General features: G+C 44.7%; 1 protein-coding gene across 2 annotated transcripts in view; it reads left to right on the top strand.

Annotated features, from left to right (window-relative positions):
- Positions 1-2,006: 2,006 nt before the first annotated feature.
- The window catches only part of MACROD1 (mono-ADP ribosylhydrolase 1), a 1,081,925-nt gene continuing 1,062,781 nt past the window's right edge, over positions 2,007-21,150 (top strand). For both annotated transcript variants that reach the window (XM_029614733.1, XM_029614734.1), the window contains exon 1: positions 2,007-2,392. In XM_029614733.1, coding sequence (XP_029470593.1) covers positions 2,101-2,392 — 292 coding nt within the window. In that variant the 5' untranslated portion in view covers positions 2,007-2,100. The remainder of the gene's footprint in view (positions 2,393-21,150) is intronic.

The raw sequence follows: 21,150 nt of genomic DNA, 5'->3' as shown, positions 1-21,150 counted from the left end.
TAGCCCCTATGACATAGTAAGGGCAAAGGGCCGTCGACGCCATTTTGATTACTGGCAGCTGACGGCCCTTTGCCCTTACTATGTCACAGGGGCTATTGCCGCCATTGGTCGACCCCAGTGACATAGTGAGGGCAAAGGGCCGTCGGCGCCATTTTGACTACTGGCAGCCGACAGCCCAAGTCCAGGAGATCGCTCCCGGACCCCCGCTGGACCACCAGGGACTTTTGGCAGGTCTTGGGGGGGTCAGGAGGGTGGGGGTTGTAGTAAATTAATTTTGGAGATCTTGGGGGGTGTCAGGAGGGTGGGGGATTTTGTTAGATTTTTACTTTTTTATTAAAGATTTGTCTGCGAGCCAGATGCAGCCATCAAAAGAGCCATATCTGGCTCCCGAGCCATAGGTTCCTGACCCCTGGTTTAGGGGTTACTGTCGATATTCACATACAAATGTCTGCCCATATCTAACCAGTTATGAGGTCTGGTTATTATAAGCTTTGACTAGCAAGATCACTAGCTTGCTAGAGACAGATGAGCTCAGATCAGTGATACAAGTTTTACTGCTGCCCACCTTGGGACTATTGTAATGTTTTATTGATAGTTTTACCTAAAATGCTGTTATGCGCCCTGCAGGTGTTGCAACAGTTGGTCACTTGGTTGATTTCTGGAATTGGCCGAAGAGAGCATATTTCTCCAACACTAAACGAATTGCACTGGTTAGCTGTTGAGAAGTAGGTAAAGTATAAGATGGCACTGCTAATACATGAACTGCTAAGCGTTGACTCATTACCCTGGGTAACCCAAATGCTGCATATTTACAGCACAACATGAATTTTAAGATCATCTCAGATAGGGCTGCGGCATATCCTCTCTGTTTAATTAGACTGATTGAGTCTCTGGAAAGAATTTGTTTAGTTGCTAGACTGGTTCTTTGGAACTTTTGCCAATAGAGATACGGCTTACTGATTGTACCAAGACTTTAAAAAAAATTTTTAAGACTTTAAAAAAATGTTGACAGGCTTTTGCTGATTTCTGAGGCCCGTTGCTCTTGGGAGGGTTCTTAAAATCATACCAGAGGTGATAAACGTGTATTTTTTAATGTTATATTTTTATGGGTTTTTTTTGACAGATCCAGTCTTTTATGCTTTTTATGTGATATTATGAATGTTTTTTTTTGTAAACTGCCTAGAGCTGTGTATAGACGACATACACATTTTCAAAATAAATATAAAAACTAGTGAAAAGTGCGTGGCGTTGCTTGGGTAGTCTGGTCTATAATAGTCTGTACGAGGGTGTGCCTGTGCCTATGTGTGTATACCTCTGCCTGTCTGTGTGAGTGCCTATTCCTGTTTGGGAGCGTGTGTGTATGGGTGCCTAATGCACTGTCTGTGTTTGTCTGCGCCTATGTGTGTTCACGTAACAGGGCTTTGCAGAGCATTCTTTATATAGTGCACCTTCACTGTTCCTGGCGCCACCTGGTGGCCACAGACAGTCTCGACAGTATGACCAACAGACTGATACAAGCCTTTTATATCTATATCTATTTATACAGTCAGAGTGAGCTTATTAGATCATTCATACCTACAGTGTAAACGAATTGGACCGTTTTATTATTTATGTGTTAATCTACTTTTATAACTGGGGAAAGAGACATGGTCTGTATTAATTGGGACTTTGTTTTATTATAGTTAGCAGCCAGTCGCTTTGCTGGCTCAGAAGTTTTCTGATTGGTCGCCGGGGTTTCATTTGATTTTTTTTTTTTAATCACTCACAATAAGGCTAAGTGAGAATGTCCAAATTACATTATAGCAATGTTTGGGCCCGCCGCGAGGATAAATTAGCTAGTAGTGTTTATTGACGGACCAGAGGCTTATGCTTTTTTAACCCCTACTTGGAGGCAGAGCTCCAAGTGGGCGGGGGACTACATTTCCCAGGGTACTAAGCCCGTCGGGGGGCCGAGCTCCTGCAGCCAACCTCGTCTCAGTAGGTTATAAAAGGAAAGTCCGAGGTTGGCACAGGGAGGAGTGGCAGCTGCAGGCTCAGGGCGGGCGGGGACATTCTTTTGCTTTCGCTCCCCACCTTTTTTTTAACGAATGCTATAAAGGGATGGGGGCTGGCATTCTGGCAAGGGCCGCTGTTGGGCTGCGGGTGCTGAGCACGAGATCCCCGGGCCCCGTCAGACTCGATCCGCGGCGGGCGCGAGCCGCTGCCTCCGGCTCCGGGTGCGCTGCCGCGCGCTTCCCGCCTCTTCTCCTCGCCACCCGCCGGCTTCTCTTTTACCAACCGCCCGTCACTCTTGCCCTCGCGGCTCCTCGCCGAACCTTCGCCGCCATGGCCACCAAGAGCAGCGGGAAGCCGGACCTGAGCTCCGACTCTGGCAGCTGGAAGGAAGCGAAATGTAAGAAGCGTGGCTGAGAAGCAGGGGAAGGGAGAAAGGGGCGGGATCTCCGCCCCCGATCCAGGTCACCTGTGACATGCTGAACCCTTCCTGGTTTGCACTCTGCCTCCTTTCTCCTCGATTTGTTTAGTACTTTGACCGCACAACTTTATTGGCCTGGCAATTTAGCATGCCCGCACCTCTTACTGATTTCAGTATGAAACTACAATTCTTAGTATGCAATCTGGCAAAATCAGAACCGGAGCTGCCTGTCGGGGTTGACCTGAGGGAGGGCGCAGACTGAGGAAGCTACGCCTTGCCGAGGCGCCGAAGTCCTTGCGGCTTTGTGTCTAGTATCTCCTAAAGTATAGGTGGACGAGCATTTTGGCCCGAAGGCCACACTGAGTGAAGTATGGAGCTATTCTTGGAGGTCAAGTTGGGGGGCGGGGAAGATCTAACTGTGGGTACAAGTGCCTCTGAATCTGCCAAGAGGAGGGAGAGAGAGAGGATGATATAACTATATAAAGGCATTAAAAATGCATTACAATCTTTAGGAGTGTGCAGTAATAAACCAAAGGGCTCCAGTCTGCAGGGTGGAAGTACAACTCTGCTCCACGCAGAAATGCTTCCTAAGTTTGTCAAAATGACCCCAACACACCTCTTTCTTTGTCCCTATTTCTCTCAGCTGCTCTGGCCACCCCACAGTGCTTCCTGTGCTCTGTGGTCGTCACTCCAGCTAACCTGACAGCTTGCTGCATCTCATGCTCTCACCCAATGCTTCCTGGGCCCGATGACTTTTACTCCCACTCAGGCCAATGCAATACAAGTGCGCTCAGCCAAGCACAGTGTTTAACCTAAGGTTGGATGTGGGTTTTGGACGCTTGCCCACAACCCCTTATTCTATAAGGGGATTAGTGTGCCCAAAACGTGTGTCCAACCCCTTCCCCCCCCCCACAAAACTAATAGCGCTCATCTCATGCAAATGCATGTTGATGAGGCTATCAGCTATTCTCCCCCAATTCAAAGTGCACCCAACATTCACGTTTTTACCTTCCTCCGACTTAATATCGTGGTGATATTAAGTCGAAGGAACTAAAAGGACAAGAATGTTTAAAAAAAAAAAAAAAAAAAAAAAAAGTGTGCCACGGTCAGGTTAGGAAAATGGACGCTCAATTTTACCTAACCCACTGACAGCCACCTTTCCTGGGTGCCCACTGCCAAAGAGGTGCTAGGGGCGCACATTTGTCCTAGCGCCTCCTTTTTAGCACAACCCCTCATTTAAATATTCGATCGCACGCCCAGGAGAGGTGGCTGGGCACGCATTAGGAAAGCGAGTGCTCAACACTGAACGCCCGTTTTCCGCACAGATTTATTGGATCGGCCTGACTGAGCTTAGGCTATAGTTTGTCTGTCTTGGCTTATGTAAACCATGCCCTGGCCACCTCAGAGCAGCTGCATCAGAGTAGGAATATCAGCCCCCTTCTTTTATCTCTGGTCCACTGCTCCTTAAGCAAATTGTCTTTGGATCTAGACAGTCTCCTGAAAATTTAAAAGCCAGTGACCAAGAGCTCTTAAAACCTTGCTAGGTGATGACAGAGAGATTCAGAGATCTTTCCAGCCACTGGCGCCTCCCTCCAAGGTCTGCTGCATTTAGAGCTGGATTTATGAAGGCTGCGAGGAGTGGAAGCTTACCAAAGCAGTCCATTGATGTACTGTTGCTCCCTCTGTTTCTGTCTCAATGCCCCAACCTTATCTCCAGTCTTCCCCTCTCTCAACCCCTTCCCATCCCCAGCAGTCTTCCATCAGTCTCAACTCCCTTAACCCACACAGATAATTAGCCACCCAGCTAATCATCTCCCAGCCAGCTCAACTAGCCCAGCTAAAGTCACTCTTTATCCCAGTGTTCATCATTGTTTTTTAAGCACTTTTTAAGCACTTAAATGTGCACTTAATGTTTTTTAAGTTTTTTAATGTGCTTAAAAAACTCAGACCTCTCTTACACACCCAAGATTTCCGTACTGTTATCCAGGCCACCATCACATCCAAAATAGACTACTGCAATGCTTTACTCATAGGGCTCCCCCACTCTGCCATTAAACCTCTTCAAATGTTGCAACATGCGGCAGCGAGGCTCATTGCAAACTCCCGCAAATATGATCACATCACCCCTATCCTCAGAGACTTACACTGGCTCCCCATAGCATCACGCATTATCTACAAAACCCTCACCATAATCCACAAAGCAATTCACACTCACAACTCCAACTGGTTAGATTTCCCATTTACAACTCCTAAGGCCAATCGACCCACCAGAATGGCCAACTCAGGCACCCTACTTGTGCCCTCCCTGAAAGCAGCCCATCTCTCTTCCACACGCGATCGTGCCCTTTCGATTGCAGGTCCTACTCATTGGAACACGCTACCGCCTGACATACGCCTTGAACCATGTATGAACAACTTCAAAAAGAAATTAAAAACATGGTTATTCAACCAAGCCTACCCAGAATAAAAAGCTATCCCTCCGTGCCAAAGTAGACCACAATACTTCTACTCCTTTCCTCATATTGAGGAACTATATTTTGTTATACTCCCTTTCCTCATCTTGAGGAACCATGTTTTGTTATCCTATCCTTTCTCAGCTATCTTTCACTATCCCCTCTCCCAGTTTGACTTCCCTGTTAAAATGTAATTTCCAAGCTTAACCTGTTTATTGTAAACCGACATGATGTCCACAACTAATGCCGGTATATTAAAATGTTTAAATAAATAAAAAATAAATACATTGTAAGGCCAGGAGCCAGTGGTGGCCCTCATCGACCTCCAAGTATGGCTCCCTAACTTTCTTCCCCCCACTACACACTCTCCTCCCACATTCTCTGGAGGTTTGCTCCAGCACTGCCTCCAGCAGAGCTGTTCAATCGTATACTTGCACCATTCGGTTCTCAGTGAGTTTAAGCCATGCTGTAGCCAGTAAGAGATGTACATAGGAAACCTTTTTGTTTAATTTTAGTTTCCATTTCATTTAATTTCTTTGGTTTTCTTTTTTGTGTATTTAAAACAAACAAAACACAATGTAAACCTCCCCAGGGCCTCTCTGCATTGCTTCCTCCCTGGACCCCACTTACCTTATCTGTAGTGTGAAATTCCCCAGTTGCTCTTTCCCTGTCATTGCCTATTCCAGAATGGCATGGCAGACCTGAGGTCAGCACCATTTTTTATGTTTGCCATCCATACCCATGCCACCTGGTCAGCCGGCGCCATTCTGGAACAGGCACAACCAAGGCAGGGACGATTGGAAATGTCTCCTATCCCCATTTCACACTACAGATTGGGGTAAAAGAAGTTTGGGAAGGTGTGGGGGCAATGAGATGAGGGCTTATTTACTATTTATTTTCAAAGTGGAAGGTTGGAAGGTGCTGTGTTTTGTGATGGCAGGGGGAGGGGACCTACGAGTAGCTGCTGATTTAAAAACGAAATCCGAACAAAATGTCATTCATTTTTTTTGTTTCATTTTCAAAATAAAATGAAATAAAAAGCACATCCTTAGTACCTGATCTACCATGCTATTACTGTAAGAGCAATGCAGGTGTTTGGGCCCCATGTGGCTCAAACTCCTTAAGAGCAACAGGATGCCAGGGGAAAACAGGATAGATGTTATGGAGGTGGTATCGGCAGTAAGCCTTCAATGAAGGGGGATGGGGATTGATAAACTGGGTAAGAGTTGGTTTGGAGGAGAGGACTAAATGGTGGAGTCTGATTGGTGGGAGAGGTAAGTGGGAGTTGAGACTGGCTGGGATGAGGTGGGGGAGAATGTATTGGGGAGATGGACTGGAGAAGGGGGCAAGAGCCAGATGGAGACGGGCTGGGAGGGACAGAATTTGTAGGGGGCAGATGGTCTAAAAGCTAGAGAGCGGATTTCGTGGGGCCGATGCAATTATGTGCGCTGAAAGCGGGAGCTGACTTTTCAGCGCCCGCTTTTTTAACACAGGCATGGCGCCCGCAAGTGGGTGCCATGCAATATGCAAATTAGGGGGTGCGCGACCTTAGCGCCTCCTTCCTAACGCGACTCACCGCGCCTGCTGGTTATGAAGACCGACGTCGGTAAACTCAGCCTCGGTTTTCATAACCGGCAGACGGCCGGTTATGAAAACCGACACCGAGTTTACCGACGTCGGTCTTCATAACCAGCAGGCGCGGTGAGTCGCGTTAGGAAGGAGGCGCTAAGGTCGCGCACCCCCTAATTTGCATATTGCATGGCACCCACTTGCGGGCGCCATGCCTGTGTTAAAAAAGCGGGCGCTGAAAAGTCAGCTCCCGCTTTCAGCGCACATAATTGCATCGGCCCCACGAAATCCGCTCTCTAGCTTTTAGACCATCTGCCCCCTACAAATTCTGTCCCTCCCAGCCCGTCTCCATCTGGCTCTTGCCCCCTTCTCCAGTCCATCTCCCCAATACAATCTCCCCCACCTCATCCCAGCCAGTCTCAACTCCCACTTACCTCTCCCACCAATCAGACTCCACCATTTAGTCCTCTCCTCCAAACCAACTCTTTCCCAGTTTATCAATAGAATAACTCGGCAGACTGCCGAGTTATTCTATTTTATTTTTTTTACTTTAAGAAAGTACAGAAAAGCAGTTTTTTCTGCTTTTCTGTACTTCTTTTCAATGTACTCAGCTATTAATGCCTGCTCCAGGCAGGCGATAATATCTGTGATAAATGTGCGTCTCAGATGCACATTTAGCTTTTTGCATTCGGAGTGAATGAGTAATAGGCTCATTCATGTGCATTTGCATGTGATGAGAGTTATCTCATTCACTCCGCGTCGGATGTGCGTTAAATAGGCGCTAATCCCCCTATTGCATTAGGGGGTGGCTTAGCGCCTATTTATCCCGCGTCCGACTGCGGGTTAACAGTGTGCTCGGCTGAGCGCACTGTATTTCATTGGCCCCCATGTTAGTTACATTAGTCACTCTGAGTGCACCTAGGCAGCTCAGCTGGCTCTTTTCTGCTTGTTTGTGTGCATAAATCATGCTATAAGAAAGGTAGGGAAGCATAGTTGGTGCAAGGGTAATTTATGCGCTAGGCAACCCCCCTACCCCTAGACTTCCCTACTGGCAACATCTCTTCATTTTTCATCCGTTAGCGGGATGGGCTCTGCCAGCAGTCATGGCTCTTCTCCCCTGCCCCCCACATAGCCATTTGTGAGACAGGCTTGACCAGTGGTCCTAGTCCAGGCCTTTTTTTCTTTTTGGCAGCTGGAGGGATGGGCTCTGCCAGCACCCAGAGGTCTTGTGCTTATAGGATTTTGACAGCCCCCTCCCTTCAAGGTCTTGTGCTCTAGGAAACTACCTAGTTTGCCAAATGAAAGCACCAGCCCTGGGGAGAAGGAGACGCCAACACAAGTTTATACAAGTTCTGTAGAAAGCTATTCACTTCCTGGCATAGATGAGATCATTAGTCAACTGGCATCGACTTTACAGGAAATCACCTCCTTTGGGCACAGTCGAGCTCTGAAATACCCGGAACCAGATTTCATCTTCCTTACACAGAAAAATAAATTCATAAGAGCTGATCTACTGGGTCAGATCAAGGGTTCATCAAGCCCAGTATCTTATTTCCACTCCAAGTCAGGAGTATGTAATAGGATCCCAAATATTAGATTCTGTACTGCTTGGCTTTCCCCAAGTCTACTTGGTTAGTAACTGTTTATGGACTTTTCCTCCAGAACCTGTGCAAACCGTTTTGAACCCAGCTAACCTAATTGTCTTTACTACATCTTCCAGCAATGAATTACAGAACTTAATGATGCGTTAAGTGAAAATATTTTCTGTTTTTTTTCATATGTGCTACTTAGTAACTTTATGCAGTGTCACCTAGTCTTTTATTCTTTGAAAGAGTAAACGACGATTCACATTTACCTGTTTCACTCTATTTGTGATTTTATAGACTTCTAATATCTCCCCTCAGCCATATTTTCTCCCAGTTGAAGAGCCATAATCTCTTTAGCCTTTTTTCATAGGGGTGCTATTATATCCCCTTTATCATTTTGGTTGCCCTTCTCTGTACCTTTTCTAGTTCTGCCAGAGCTTAATTTGTAGTCAAAAAGGAAGTGGAATTGTGGAGGGGGATGCGATGGGTGGGGGGGGGGGGGCAACATTTTGGAGTGGCAAAAAGTGCTTCCCAAACTGTCCGGCGACCACTTCACCTTGCTGCCAGGAGCGAGGCAACCAAAAGGGGCTAAAATCAATCTAGCAGAAGATAATCAGAAGAAGCTATGGCAAAGGCTGAAGATCAGAAGAGGCTGCAGGACCATCTGCATATCCCAACCTGATGGTGGTTGAAGATCAGAAGAGGCTGCGAGACCATCGGCGGATCCCAACCCTCCAGCAGCTGAAGATGTGAGGCAGCAGGTGGATCCCAACCTGCTGGCAGCTGAAGATTGAATGAGGCCACGAGGCTGCCAGCAGATCTCATTCCGCTGGCTGCTGAATATTGAATGAGGCCACGAGGCTGCCAGCAGATTCCAATTGCAGCAGCATGGTGGATTATGGTGGCTCAGACAGTTGGAGTAGCATTGTGGCGGTCAGCTGGAGTGGAACGGAGATGCATCCGTTGGAAACAAAAGCATCAGGCTGTGACGCCTGAGCAATAGTACGCTGCAACTGCAGGGCCCTGCAGCTATCGGGAGCTGAAGCAAGTGGCCAGCACATCACCCCACCCCCCCCGAGTAGGAGGATAAGGCTTGTCCATGGTCCAAACTGAAGAAGGAAACTGCTTCTACCACTATTTGTGCTGGGGGGAGGAGAGTGAGTGAGAGAGATGGTGTGTCTGTGCCTGTATGTATGTCTGAGTGATTGAGTCTGTGAGAGAGGCTGTGTGTGTGTGTGTATATTTGTGTGAGCAGTGGAGCATGCATGTCAGGGACTGGTGAGCATTCTGTGAGGGAAGGAGCATGTAAGAAGAATAGTGTGCAAGTGCGAGCATGTGTGTTTGTGGGGGAGCATGTGAATGTGCAAAAATATTTGAGAGAAGGAGCATATGTATGAGAGGGTGTGTGTGTACACGTGTATATATATATATATATATATATATATATATATATATATTTGTGTGTGTGTGTGGCTGGTCACGTGATGCTGTGAGAGAGACCAGACGCAGTACCTGATCTCTCCGGGGACCATCTCCTCCTTTTCACGACTTTACAGTGCTCTTTGTCGATCAACTTGGCCGGCTTTCTCCGCATTGCAGCCTTCCTGAAGTGGTGCCTCGCTTTGCGGTGTTTTTGGCAGTTCATTCTACATCTATGGCATCCAAACCGGCGAAGAAGGAGAAAGAAGAAGGAGGAGAAGGAGAAAGAGGAGAAGTCCATTACCTGCTATTAAGTTCACTTAGAGAATAGCCACTGCCATTAGCAATGGTTACATGGAATAGACTTAGTTTTTGGGTACTTGCCAGGTTCTTGTGGCCTGGATTGGCCACTGTTGGAGACAGGATGCTGGGCTTGATGGACCCTTGGTCTGACCCAGTATGGCATTTTCTTATGTTCTTATGTTCTAAGAGTTAGGGGGATATTCTAAAATGGCCGACATACCTGACATCGTTGCTGTGACTGAGCAGTTGGACCCGCCGGGCACTGATGTTGTTTATTCACTGCCTACCTACTGCTACCTTATTGACTGACTATTTAAAAATGCAAACAGTCTAACTTGTTTATTCACTGCCTTTCTGACTATTAAAGGCACAAACACACTAAATAATATTCCCAAAAAGTTAACTTTGCCCCAATACTTTTAAAAAAGTCAATGTCCCAAGCAAAAACTTACTGATTCCTTTCAGCCACCAGCAAGTTAATAGTAGCCTCCAGCCCCAATACGCTGCATGCTCAGCTACAAGACACGATCACTTGTCTGGGAAAATTGGGTCTGGTTCTCAACAACAAGAAATCTAACCTCAACCCTGCACAAATTATACAATTCATAGGAGCTCATCTGGAACAACCAGGAACAGAGCTTTCCTGCCGGAAGAAAGGAAGCTCCTTATACGTCGTCTCCTTCGGATGCTCAGTCATGCAGTCACCATCAGCTCATCAAGTCCTGACAGTATTGGGCCACATGGCTGCGGCTATTCATACAATACCAAATATGAGGCTACACATGCGCCGTTTACAATGGGGTCTAAAGCGGCAATGGAAACAACACTCTCAACCATTAACATGGAGGTTATCCTTAACCCAAGAAATGACAAAGGACATAGACTGGTGGTTGAACAAGACGACGCTCAACAAGGGCGCCCCATTCAACCTGTTTCCGCTCAATGCAGTACTCACCACAGACACTTCCCGCAACGGGTGGGAAGCACACCTCGATCAACTTCAGACACAGGGCCTGTGGTCCTTGCAGGAACAACATTTTCAAATCAATCTACTGGAAATCAGAGTAATAGGGTATGCATTGCGAACCTTTGTCACTCACCTGCGAGGTCGACAAAACATGGTCTACACTGACAATCAAGTAGCCATGTTTTATATAAACAAACAAGGAGGGTCCAGTTCATGGAACCTGTGCAGGGACACGATCATCATTCTAGAGTGGGCAGCACATCATTCAATTCAGCTACAAGCAACATACCTACCCGGAGTGGCCAACACTCGAGCAGACAAACTAAGTTGAATATTTCATCCATACAAATGGTCGCTCAATCGGAGGGTGGCGCAAACAATTTTTGCAAAATGGGGGATACTGACCATGGACCTCTTTGCCACAGAATTCAACAAGAAGGTTACTCGGTTCTGTTCAATATGGCCCAGCCCACAAAGGACGGCCCAAGATGCCTTCCTCATTCCCTGGATGGAGAGACTGCTCTACGCTTTTCCCCCAATTCCACTGATAACCAGAACAATACAGAAATGCATGCAAGATGCAGCGTAACTAATTCTGATTGCACCCGCATGGCCAAGACAACCATGGTATACACACCTGCTGCAGCTTTCCATAGACACACCACTCTGGTTACCAGACCAAGAAGATCTTCTATCTCAGGAGGAAGGAACCCTCCTCCACCCGATGCACTCCTCCCTCCACCTAACAGCATGGAGGTTGAGCGGATCCTCCTAACAGAACAAGGTGTTTCCTTCAGGGTACAGGAAGTCATTCTGGCATCCCGAAAGCCTTCGACTAGGAAGAATTATCACTGCAAGTGGAAAAGATATGCCAACTGGTGCGGTTCACAAGGTATCGACCCATTGGACTGTACCCCTGAAGCCTTATTAGATTACCTCCACACGTTATACGTAGCAGGCCTGGCCACTGCTTCCATCAGGGTCCATCTCAGTGCCATAGCAGTGTTCCACAGACCGCATCAAGGTCAGCTGATATCTACACACCTGATAATATCTTGTTTTATTAAAGGTCTCACACATTTACGGCCCCCCAATCTGGTCTTGGAACAGCTGATGCTTTCACCATTTGAACCCATGAACTCGGCTCACATTAAATACCTCACGTGGAAGGTCGTCTTCCTAGTAGCGGTAACATCAGCTCGCAGAGTCAGTGAGTTGCAGGCTCTAGTTCACTATAGCCCATACCTTCAATTCTACCATCATAAAGTAATCCTTTGAACTCATCCTTCGTTCTTGCCTAAAGTTGTCTCACAGTTCCACTTGAATCAATCGATAGAACTGCTGACTTTTTATCCAAAACCACATCCGAACGAAAGAGAGGCACTTTTGCACACACTGGACTGCAAAAGGGCGTTGGCCTATTACAAACAACGGACCCATTCGCAGGCAAGGGCCTCTCAGTTATTCGTATCCTTTAATCCACATGCACCTGGTTTACTAGTGGCTAAATGTACCATTTCCAGCTGGATTGCTCAGTATATCCAATTCTGCTACCACAAACAGAATTCAATCCTATCTTCCCATCCAAATGCTCATCAGTTTAGGGCAGTCGCCACCTTGACAGCACACCTGAGACATGTCCAACCATGTCACATGGTCATCCCTTCACACCTGAGACATGTCCAACCATGTCACATGGTCATCCCTTCACACATTCACGTCCTGCTACTGCTTGGACCTGCACACGGCTGAAAATGCTAAATTGGGACGAGCAATTCTACATTCATTGACAAAATTAGGACATAGTCGACTGCCACCTTGACTAGATCACGCTTTCATGAACAGTACACAATAATCAAATAACACAGCATGATCGGGAGCTTAGGACTCCCATGAAGTATCTTTTCAATTCATTTTCTACTTCAATAATAATAAAAACAAATGAGGATTGCTTCCGCCAAACTTGAACGAGGGGTTCAAGTCTCTGCCCAAGCATACAGCATCATGGTTACTGCAGGATGTGATTGCGCCTTGAAATGCATAGTGACATTTGTAATCTTAAAATGTAGAATCTTCCTCTGGTTTCAGAATGTTACGCCCGTCGGTCACAGACAGCTGCGACTGCTGTTGCTCACCTCTTTCTTCACAGCCTTGACTCCGTTGGGAAGACTTGCGGCTTCTGCAAGCTATCGCTGGCCTGCCTACAACTCCCAGGCCTCCCTGGATGGCCCGGACGCCGCCGACCGCCATCTTGCCTTCGGAATCCCTTAGGTGCGCGTGCACACAGGCCAGTCTTAAGCACGTCATGGCGGGAACCTTGGGGGCGTCTCCTCCGGATGATGTCATTAGCTTATCCAAAGATTGGATAAGCTAATTAAGAACATAAGAACATAAGAAAATGCCATACTGGGTCAGACCAAGGGTCCATCAAGCCCAGCATCCTGTTTCCAACAGTGGCCAATCCAGGCCATAAGAACCTGGCAATTACTCAAACACTAAGAAGATCCCATGCTACTGATGCAATTAATAGCAGTGGCTATTTTCTAAGTCAACTTAATTAATAGCAGGTAATGGACTTCTCCTCCAAGAACTTATCCAATCCTTTTTTTTAAACACAGCTACACTAACTGCACTAACCACATCCTCTGGCAACAAATTCCAGAGTTTAATTGTGCGTTGAGTAAAAAAGAACTTTCTCTGATTAGTTTTAAATGTGCCCCAAGCTAACTTCATGGAGCACCCCCTTATCTTTCGACTATCCGAAAGAGTAAATAACCGATTCACATCTACCCATTCTAGACCTCTCATAATTTTAAACATCTCTATCATATCCCCCCTCAGCCGTCTCTTCTCCAAGCTGAAAAGTCCTAACCTCTTTAGTCTTTCCTCATAGGGGAGCTGTTCCATTTCCCTTAACATTTTGGTAGCCCTTCTCTGTACCTTCTCCATCGCAATTATATCTTTTTTGAGATGAGGCGACCAGAATTGTACACAGTATTCAAGGTGCGGTCTCACCATGGAGCGATACAGAGGCATTATGACATTTTCCGTTTTATTCACCATTCCCTTCCTAATAATTCCCAACATTCTGTTTGCTTTTTTTGACTGCCGCAGCACACTGAACCGATGATTTCAATGTGTTTTCCACTATGATGCCTAGATCTCTTTCTTGGGTTGTAGCACCTAATATGGAACCCAACATTGTGTAATTATAGCATGGGTTATTTTTCCCTATATGCATCACCTTGCATTTATCCACATTAAATTTCATCTGCCATTTGGATGCCCAATTTTCCAGTCTCACAAGGTCTTCCTGCAATTTATCACAATCTGCTTGTGATTTAACTATTCTGAACAATTTTGTGTCATCTGCAAATCTGATTATCTCACTCGTCGTATTTCTTTCCAGATCATTTATAAATATATTGAAAAGTAAGGGTCCCAATACAGATCCCTGAGGCACTCCACTGTCCACTCCCTTCCACTGAGAAAATTGTCTATTTAATCCTACTCTCTGTTTCCTGTCTTTTAGCCAGTTTGCAATCCATGAAAGGACATCGCCACCTATCCCATGACTTTTTACTTTTTTACTTTTCCTAGAAGCCTCTCATGAGGAACTTTGTCAAACGCCTTCTGAAAATCCAAGTATACTACATCTACCAGTTCACCTTTATCCACATATCCCTGTAATGAAAGTCAGCAGGGCGCTGGGTTATGTTCTAGGCCTATGTAATAAGGTGTGTTCCATTGTGTGCATGTTTTTATGTGCAAAACGTTACTCCTTATTTAACAAGGAGTTTAATGCACAATAAAATGTTCACACAAACATGAGTAAAACTGTGTTCACAAACTAGCGCTCCTCCATGCATATCTCATGTTAGTCCAAACATTAGCAGAGAGGGGTAGACTTAACTCATGTAATTTTTAATGCTGGAAATTTAACTCCTTGTCAGAAGTGGAGTAATGAACGGGTGAATGGGAGCCAAGATGGCCGCCATGAGGTGAACGGGTGAAGCTGCAGCTCCCGGCGGGTTGTGACTTTCTTTAGAAATTCTTTGCTTGTACTTGAAATTTTTTCTTTATCTCGATGCCTCACACGAAGAGAAAAGCTCGTGTGAGAGAATTCTCCACAAATTCGGGAATAGACCCACGACAGCCCGGGATAGAGGCCGCTTTCGCCAAGATGCCGAACACGCCCGGAGGACAGGCAGCTGGAGACGGCAGAGAGCAGCTGCCGAGCCCCTTTGCCCACGAAATATCTCTGAGCCCGGGCGCTCCAACAGTTCCGGACCCCCCACTAGCGGTGGAAGTAGGACGCCTCTCTTTCCAAGAGACGGAGACGGACGCCGCTATAAAAACCCCCGATTCACAGAGAGGAGCGGAAGGATCATCCGCGGCCTCGGAGAACCTGGTGGATGTAGGTTCCAGGAATCGGGGACAGGCAATACAACATCAATGCTTAGAACAACGGGGTGAAGGCCTTGAACAGGTAGGAATTGAGAATGACGATATCTCTGTTATTTGTTCCACCCCCAACGCTACTTTATCTCTTCAGGATATAAGAAATATGTTGATTTCTGTGCAAACTTCTATAAATTTGCTTACTAAGACTGTGCAGGAAGCCTTAGTCAAAACTAAGAAAACGGAAGACGAAGTGAAAAATGTGGAAAATCATTTAAATGTAATAGAAGAAAAGATGGAGAAAGTACAAATTAATCTGATTAAGTCAGATAGTATACATGAAAACAAGTTTGAAATAATTGAAAATCAGATGAAGAGGGCGAATCTCAGGATACTGAATTTTCCTAAAACAAAGATGATGTCAGCAATTGACTTGTTTAAAAATAACCTTCAGAATAATTTGAAATATCCTGAAAAAGCCATCCCTGCTATATCAAAAATCTACTATATATCACAACAAATTCCATCACAAGAAAATGCTCCAGGACAAGAAGAACAAATAGATACAAGTTTGAATTTGACAGACTTTTTAGAGAAGTCTCAAGAAATGGATATTAGTACAAGATCAACTTTATTCATTCAATTTGTCTTTGTATCAGAGAGAGATGCAATAATGAGATCTTACTTCAAATACCAAATATCAAAAAGTTAAGTACTACGGTTTTCCTGTACAAATATTTTCTGATATTGCCAGAATTACACAGGAAAAAAGAAAAAAATTCTTAGCAATGAGGGAGGAAGCGATTACCAGAGGGGCAAAATACATATTGAGGTATCCATGTAAATGTTACTTTTTCATAATAATGCTAGATATGTGTTTGTGGCCCCAGAACAGTTACGTCAATATTTAGACACGCATTCTCAGTCCTGGTAATCCTATTCAATGGTGATGGATAAAATTAATAGGTAATCCCCTCATGGCATCAGCTTTTGTTTAGTTTGTTACTTTTGATCTGCTCTATATTTCATTGGCTCCCTGATTTCTTATATTGTATTAGATGTGGGAAAAATGTTTTACTTTAAAAAATATTCTTTTGGAAAATAGCAGGATATAATTGGATCTTTGTAATATTTCTGAAAATGGAGTTATTACTACTTGTTAAAAACCACATTGTATGAATGTTCTATTTTTTTGTTGAAAATGCAATAAAAATAAAATTATAAAAAATAAAAAAAAGAAGTGGAGTAATGTTTCTGGGGCTAGTGCTAGTTAATGGCGCTGAACTTTGGAGTTTGTGGTGTGAGGATCCTGTATGGGTTTTATGTGCAAAAACACAATTTTGCACAAAGTATGTTCTTTGCCCATAAAACATGATTTGTGCACATAATTATGTAAGATGACATTACATACAAATCTACAAATTTTGATGCATACAAATAGTACATTAGGCCTTAGCCACTCACATACAGATGAGATTAGTATAGCAGGTATATTAACATTTTGGTGTAAATAAAGTACATAGTATGCTGGATGAGTAATATATAGATGTCAATCAGGTAATAGCTATCTTATATTAACTTCAGCATTAATATAGACACTGATATATTATAGGAAAAAGAAGATTGTATATGCACAAAATGATTTGTGGGAATAACATATTTTCTGTTTATGCACACATTTTGTATTGGTGTACACCCCCTTTTTTTTTTTAAACTTCCAGCACATTAGCATACCATTACTTTACTCCACCAGGAGCTGACTTTTTGTATCGTGAGTAAAGAAAATATAAGCTACGTTTAGTGTCCATGTGTTACTCACTTATTGCATTAGGCTGTCAGTTTGAGTGAAAGTCATAATGTAGAGAGATAATGAGGGCAGGAACAGCTGTTTGGGATCAATTATATGTGGCCATTAGATGGCACCAGTAAGCTTTCCTAAAAATGAACTATGTACAATGCTGTTTTTAGGGCCAGTCCTTTCGATGCAAATCCCTGGTCTTCTGTGGAAGAAAGCCAAAGAAGGCAGGAATTTTCACCCTTTTTTGAGATGAACTAGATAGGGTGTCTTACAAAAACTGAAAATAACTAAACAATCTAACCCATACCATCTTGGACTGAAAGACTGAGATTTCTGAAATTGAGCAGCATTAGGCTTGGCTGGGAGACCTCCAGAGAGCCCTGAGCGCTGCAGGAGTTGATACTGAATCTGCTTTGAAACAATATTCTAAGATTGTGTGATGGTAATAATCTCATTGTTGATGTTAGTGTTTGGATCAAAGATTAAATAGAGCTGCCTGTTTGCTGTGTGGGCATTACTGATCCTAGAGCACTTCTCTCAAAGATAATGGGTGCTAATCCTAGGATAGCTAGTTTCCAATACAGGTTGACCTTTTGAAATTTGTCCTGTAAAAAGAATTAAATGGGTCTAGAAGAATATCCTCCCATTGTTCTTGCATATGTGCTTTGAATAGAAAGTTATATTTGTCAGCTGCAGCCCTTTTTCGATTACCGCATCCCAGATGCAGAGTCATGCATCTGGGGTGGGGTAATCTTAAAGAGCTGTATGTGACAGGGAGTGAAAGACTTCTGTGCATAGACAAAGTGAGGGATCTTGGAGTAATAGTGTCTGGCGATCTGAAGCTGGTGAAGCAATGTGACAAGGCAAAACTAAAGCCAGAAGAATGCTGGCCTGCATAGAGAAGAATAACCAGTAAGAAAAAGGAGGTGATAGTGCTCATATACAGGTCATTGGTGAGGCCTCACGGAGTTCTGTGTTCAGTTCTGGATCCTGTATTTCAAAAAGTAATAGGATGCAGGCAGTTCACAGAAGGGCAACCAAAATGGTTGGCGTTAGTATTGGTATTGTATATCCTAGACGAGAGGAGGTGCAGGGGAGATGATGTTCAGATACTTGAAGGGTTTTAATGATGTACAAACTTTGATTCTTTTCCGATGGAAAGGAAACAGTAGACCTAGGGGTCACAAAATGAAACTCCAGGGGGGGCAACTTAGAACCGTCAGGAAATATTTCTTCATGGAGAGAGTAGTGGATGCCTGGCATGCCTTTCCGGAAGAGGTAGTGAAGAAGAAAAACAATTAAGGAATTCAAACACTGTGGATCCCTAAAGGCTAGAGGATGGAAATAAAAGGGTGCATAGGGGCAATTTGCTGGTGCGATGGTTACTATCCTTAACTAATAAGCTTTGATGCTTTTGATGCAACTGGAACATCGTTCTCCACCTTGACAGCGGCAGTGGTGGTGGGTGCTTCTGATACACTGACAAAGGTCGGTTTCTATGGCCAAGTCCATAAGGAAAACAAGTCAAGCAGCACTGTCTAAATTTTCAAGAAGGCTCATCATCCAGTAAAAAATGTTTCTAGCAGTAAATTCTTTATGGGTTTTCATAAGGCTTGGGGAAAGCTGTGTGGCGCGGCAGCTGCTACCCTTAAGAGAACTATGGAGGTAACCTGCACAGTGTGGCAGATACTACCAAAGGATGCTTGCTGTGCAGACTGGATGGACCATTTGGTCCTTTTCTGCTGTCATTACTATGTTACTGTATGAATGCTCTGATTTTGTCGTTTAGACTACTGTAATGCATTTTACATAGGGGTTGTGGCAAATACAGTCTGACTTGCTTGTTCCTTATATACCATTATGAAAGCTTTGTTCTGCTGAAATGGATTTACTTGCTGTTCCTGTGTTTTCTATAAAAGCAGGTTTGCTTACCGGAAACTATGTTTTAAGTAGATAGCAGGATGAATTAGACATGATCTTAGGTGACGTCATCAGACACTGCTGGATGGATCTGTCTCTCCAAGCTAGTAGATCTTTGAGGTCTACTGAGCAAGTACAAGAGTTTCTGTGTGGGTGTTGCCCAAGTCTCCTCAGTTAGAGTAGGATAGTCTGCTGTCTAGGGAGGAGGGTGGGCATCTCATGTCCAATTCATCCTGCTATGTATGAAAAAAAGCAAGTTTGCTTAAGGTATTTTCCGTAGATAGATGAATTAGCCATGCTACCTGGGTATGTCCTCCATGCCACTAGGTGGCGGAGCTCTCTGTCTAGTAAAGTCTTTCAGCTAGGTGCTCCCTCTTGTATCTCCCCGGGTATGCCTGAGGCTTCTCAGTCTGTATCAAAGCAAGATAGAATGTTACAGCAGAAAAAACTGTCCGGGGAGGTGGACGGGTCAGCATGGCTAATTCATCTGCTATCTATGGAAAACACTGTTTACGGTAAACAAACTTGCTTTTTTCACGTAGATAAGCATCTGAATTAGCCATGCTGTCTGGGAGTCCCCAGCTGAAGTATTGAGCGAAGTAGAATTGCATTGTGTTTATTATTGTGCTCAATACTTGAATTGAGTACAGGTGGACAGTTCTTATAAAGGCATTTTATGTATAGAAGATGTGGTCTTCTGTAGGATAGTCCTGCCCATGCGCGCATCGTCTGCAGTCTGTTTGTCTGAACAGTAATGGGATGTGAAAGTATGCAGAGAGGACCACGTTGCCGCTTTACAGATGTCTATGAGAGGCACTTCATGGATGTGAGCGATCGACGTGGCCATTGCCCGAACCTGATACGCTTTAGGTATTGATGAAAGATGTACCGAATGTTTTTGGTAACAGAACTGTATGCAATTGGATATCCAGGAAGATAAAGTTCATTTTGTCACTGGAAGTACTGATGCATTTGGATTAAAGGAGAGGAAGAGTTGTGAGGGTCTGTTAGTCATGTGGGTGCACTATTTATAATAGGCAAGTGCACGTTTACAATCCAGAGTGTGTAGTTTTCGCTTGTTGTCATTGGCATGAGGTCATGGATAAAAGGTGGGTAATGTGATGGTTTGGTTTAAGTGAAAACTGGAAACCACCTTTGGCAGAAAACTTGGATGTGTACTTAATGTCAACTTGTCATGATAAAATTGTAGGTACGGCGGATAGTGAACTAAAGCCTGAAGCTCACTGACTCGTCTGGCTGATGTTAGTGCAGTCAAAAAGAGAACTTTCCAGGAAAGGTATCTAAGATGACAAGTGTCCATTGGTTCAAAGGGTGGTTGCATTAGTTGCTCTAGGACTACGTTGATGTCCCAAGGCACTGGCAGTTTTGTAATTGGGGGTGTAGTCGTAATACGCCTTTCATGAATCTGGATACGAGAGAGTGACAGGATATCAGCTCATTGTTTAAAGGAGTATGGTAAGCTGCTATAGCACTAAATGCACTCTCAGGAAGCCGTCACTAGGCCTTCTGTGTAGAGTAGATGAAGGTAGGAGAGAAGGTGTTCTGGTGGGCAGGTAAGTGGATCAATACCTGTCGTTGTGCACCAAGAAGCATAGTGGGACCATTTTCTTTGGTAGTTTATCCTAGTTGATAATTTTCTAGAGGAGACTAAGATGTCCTGAAATGGAGGAGCAATGTTCAAGTCTTCATTAGCGAGCCGCTCAATCTCCATGCCGTGAGGTGCAGGAAGGAATGTAGTGGGTGGAGGAGTGATCTGTTCTCTTGTGTAAATAGATGAGAATTGTTTCCCAGAAGAACAGGGTCCCTTATTGATAGCTGTATGAGATAGCTGTACCAGGGTTATCTTAGCCAGGCTGGTGCAATGAGAATCAACTGTGCTTTGTCTTCGATGCATCGTTGAACTGTGCGTGAAATTAGTGGTATTGGAGGAAACACATACAGTAGGCCTCGAGACCAGTCTATGAGGAAGGCGTCCGGAGCTAGCCGGGAAGCGCTTGGGTATACTGAACAGAAGGCTTCTACTTTTCTGTTGCATTCTGTCGCAAACAGATCGATGCAAGGGAGACCCCAAATGGAGACTATGTGATCCGTTGCCTCCTGATGTAGTTCCCATTTGTGGGGGTGAAATATTCTGCTCAATTTGTCTGCTCTGGAGTTGTTGATTCCTGGCAAGTAAGTTGCTTGGAGCTGGATGGATCTGTTGTGTGCCCATTCCAGGATCTGTATCGTTTCTCTGCACAGGTTCCAGGAACCTGTCCCTTGTTCTTTGTTTGTGTAAAATATTGTGACTTGATTGTGTG

The sequence above is a fragment of the Rhinatrema bivittatum genome, chromosome 8, assembly GCF_901001135.1.
Source record: "Rhinatrema bivittatum chromosome 8, aRhiBiv1.1, whole genome shotgun sequence".
NCBI classification, from domain to species: Eukaryota; Metazoa; Chordata; class Amphibia; order Gymnophiona; family Rhinatrematidae; genus Rhinatrema; species Rhinatrema bivittatum.
The sequence above is the reverse complement of the archived record's forward strand: the minus strand, read 5'-3'. Positions and strand labels throughout refer to the sequence as shown.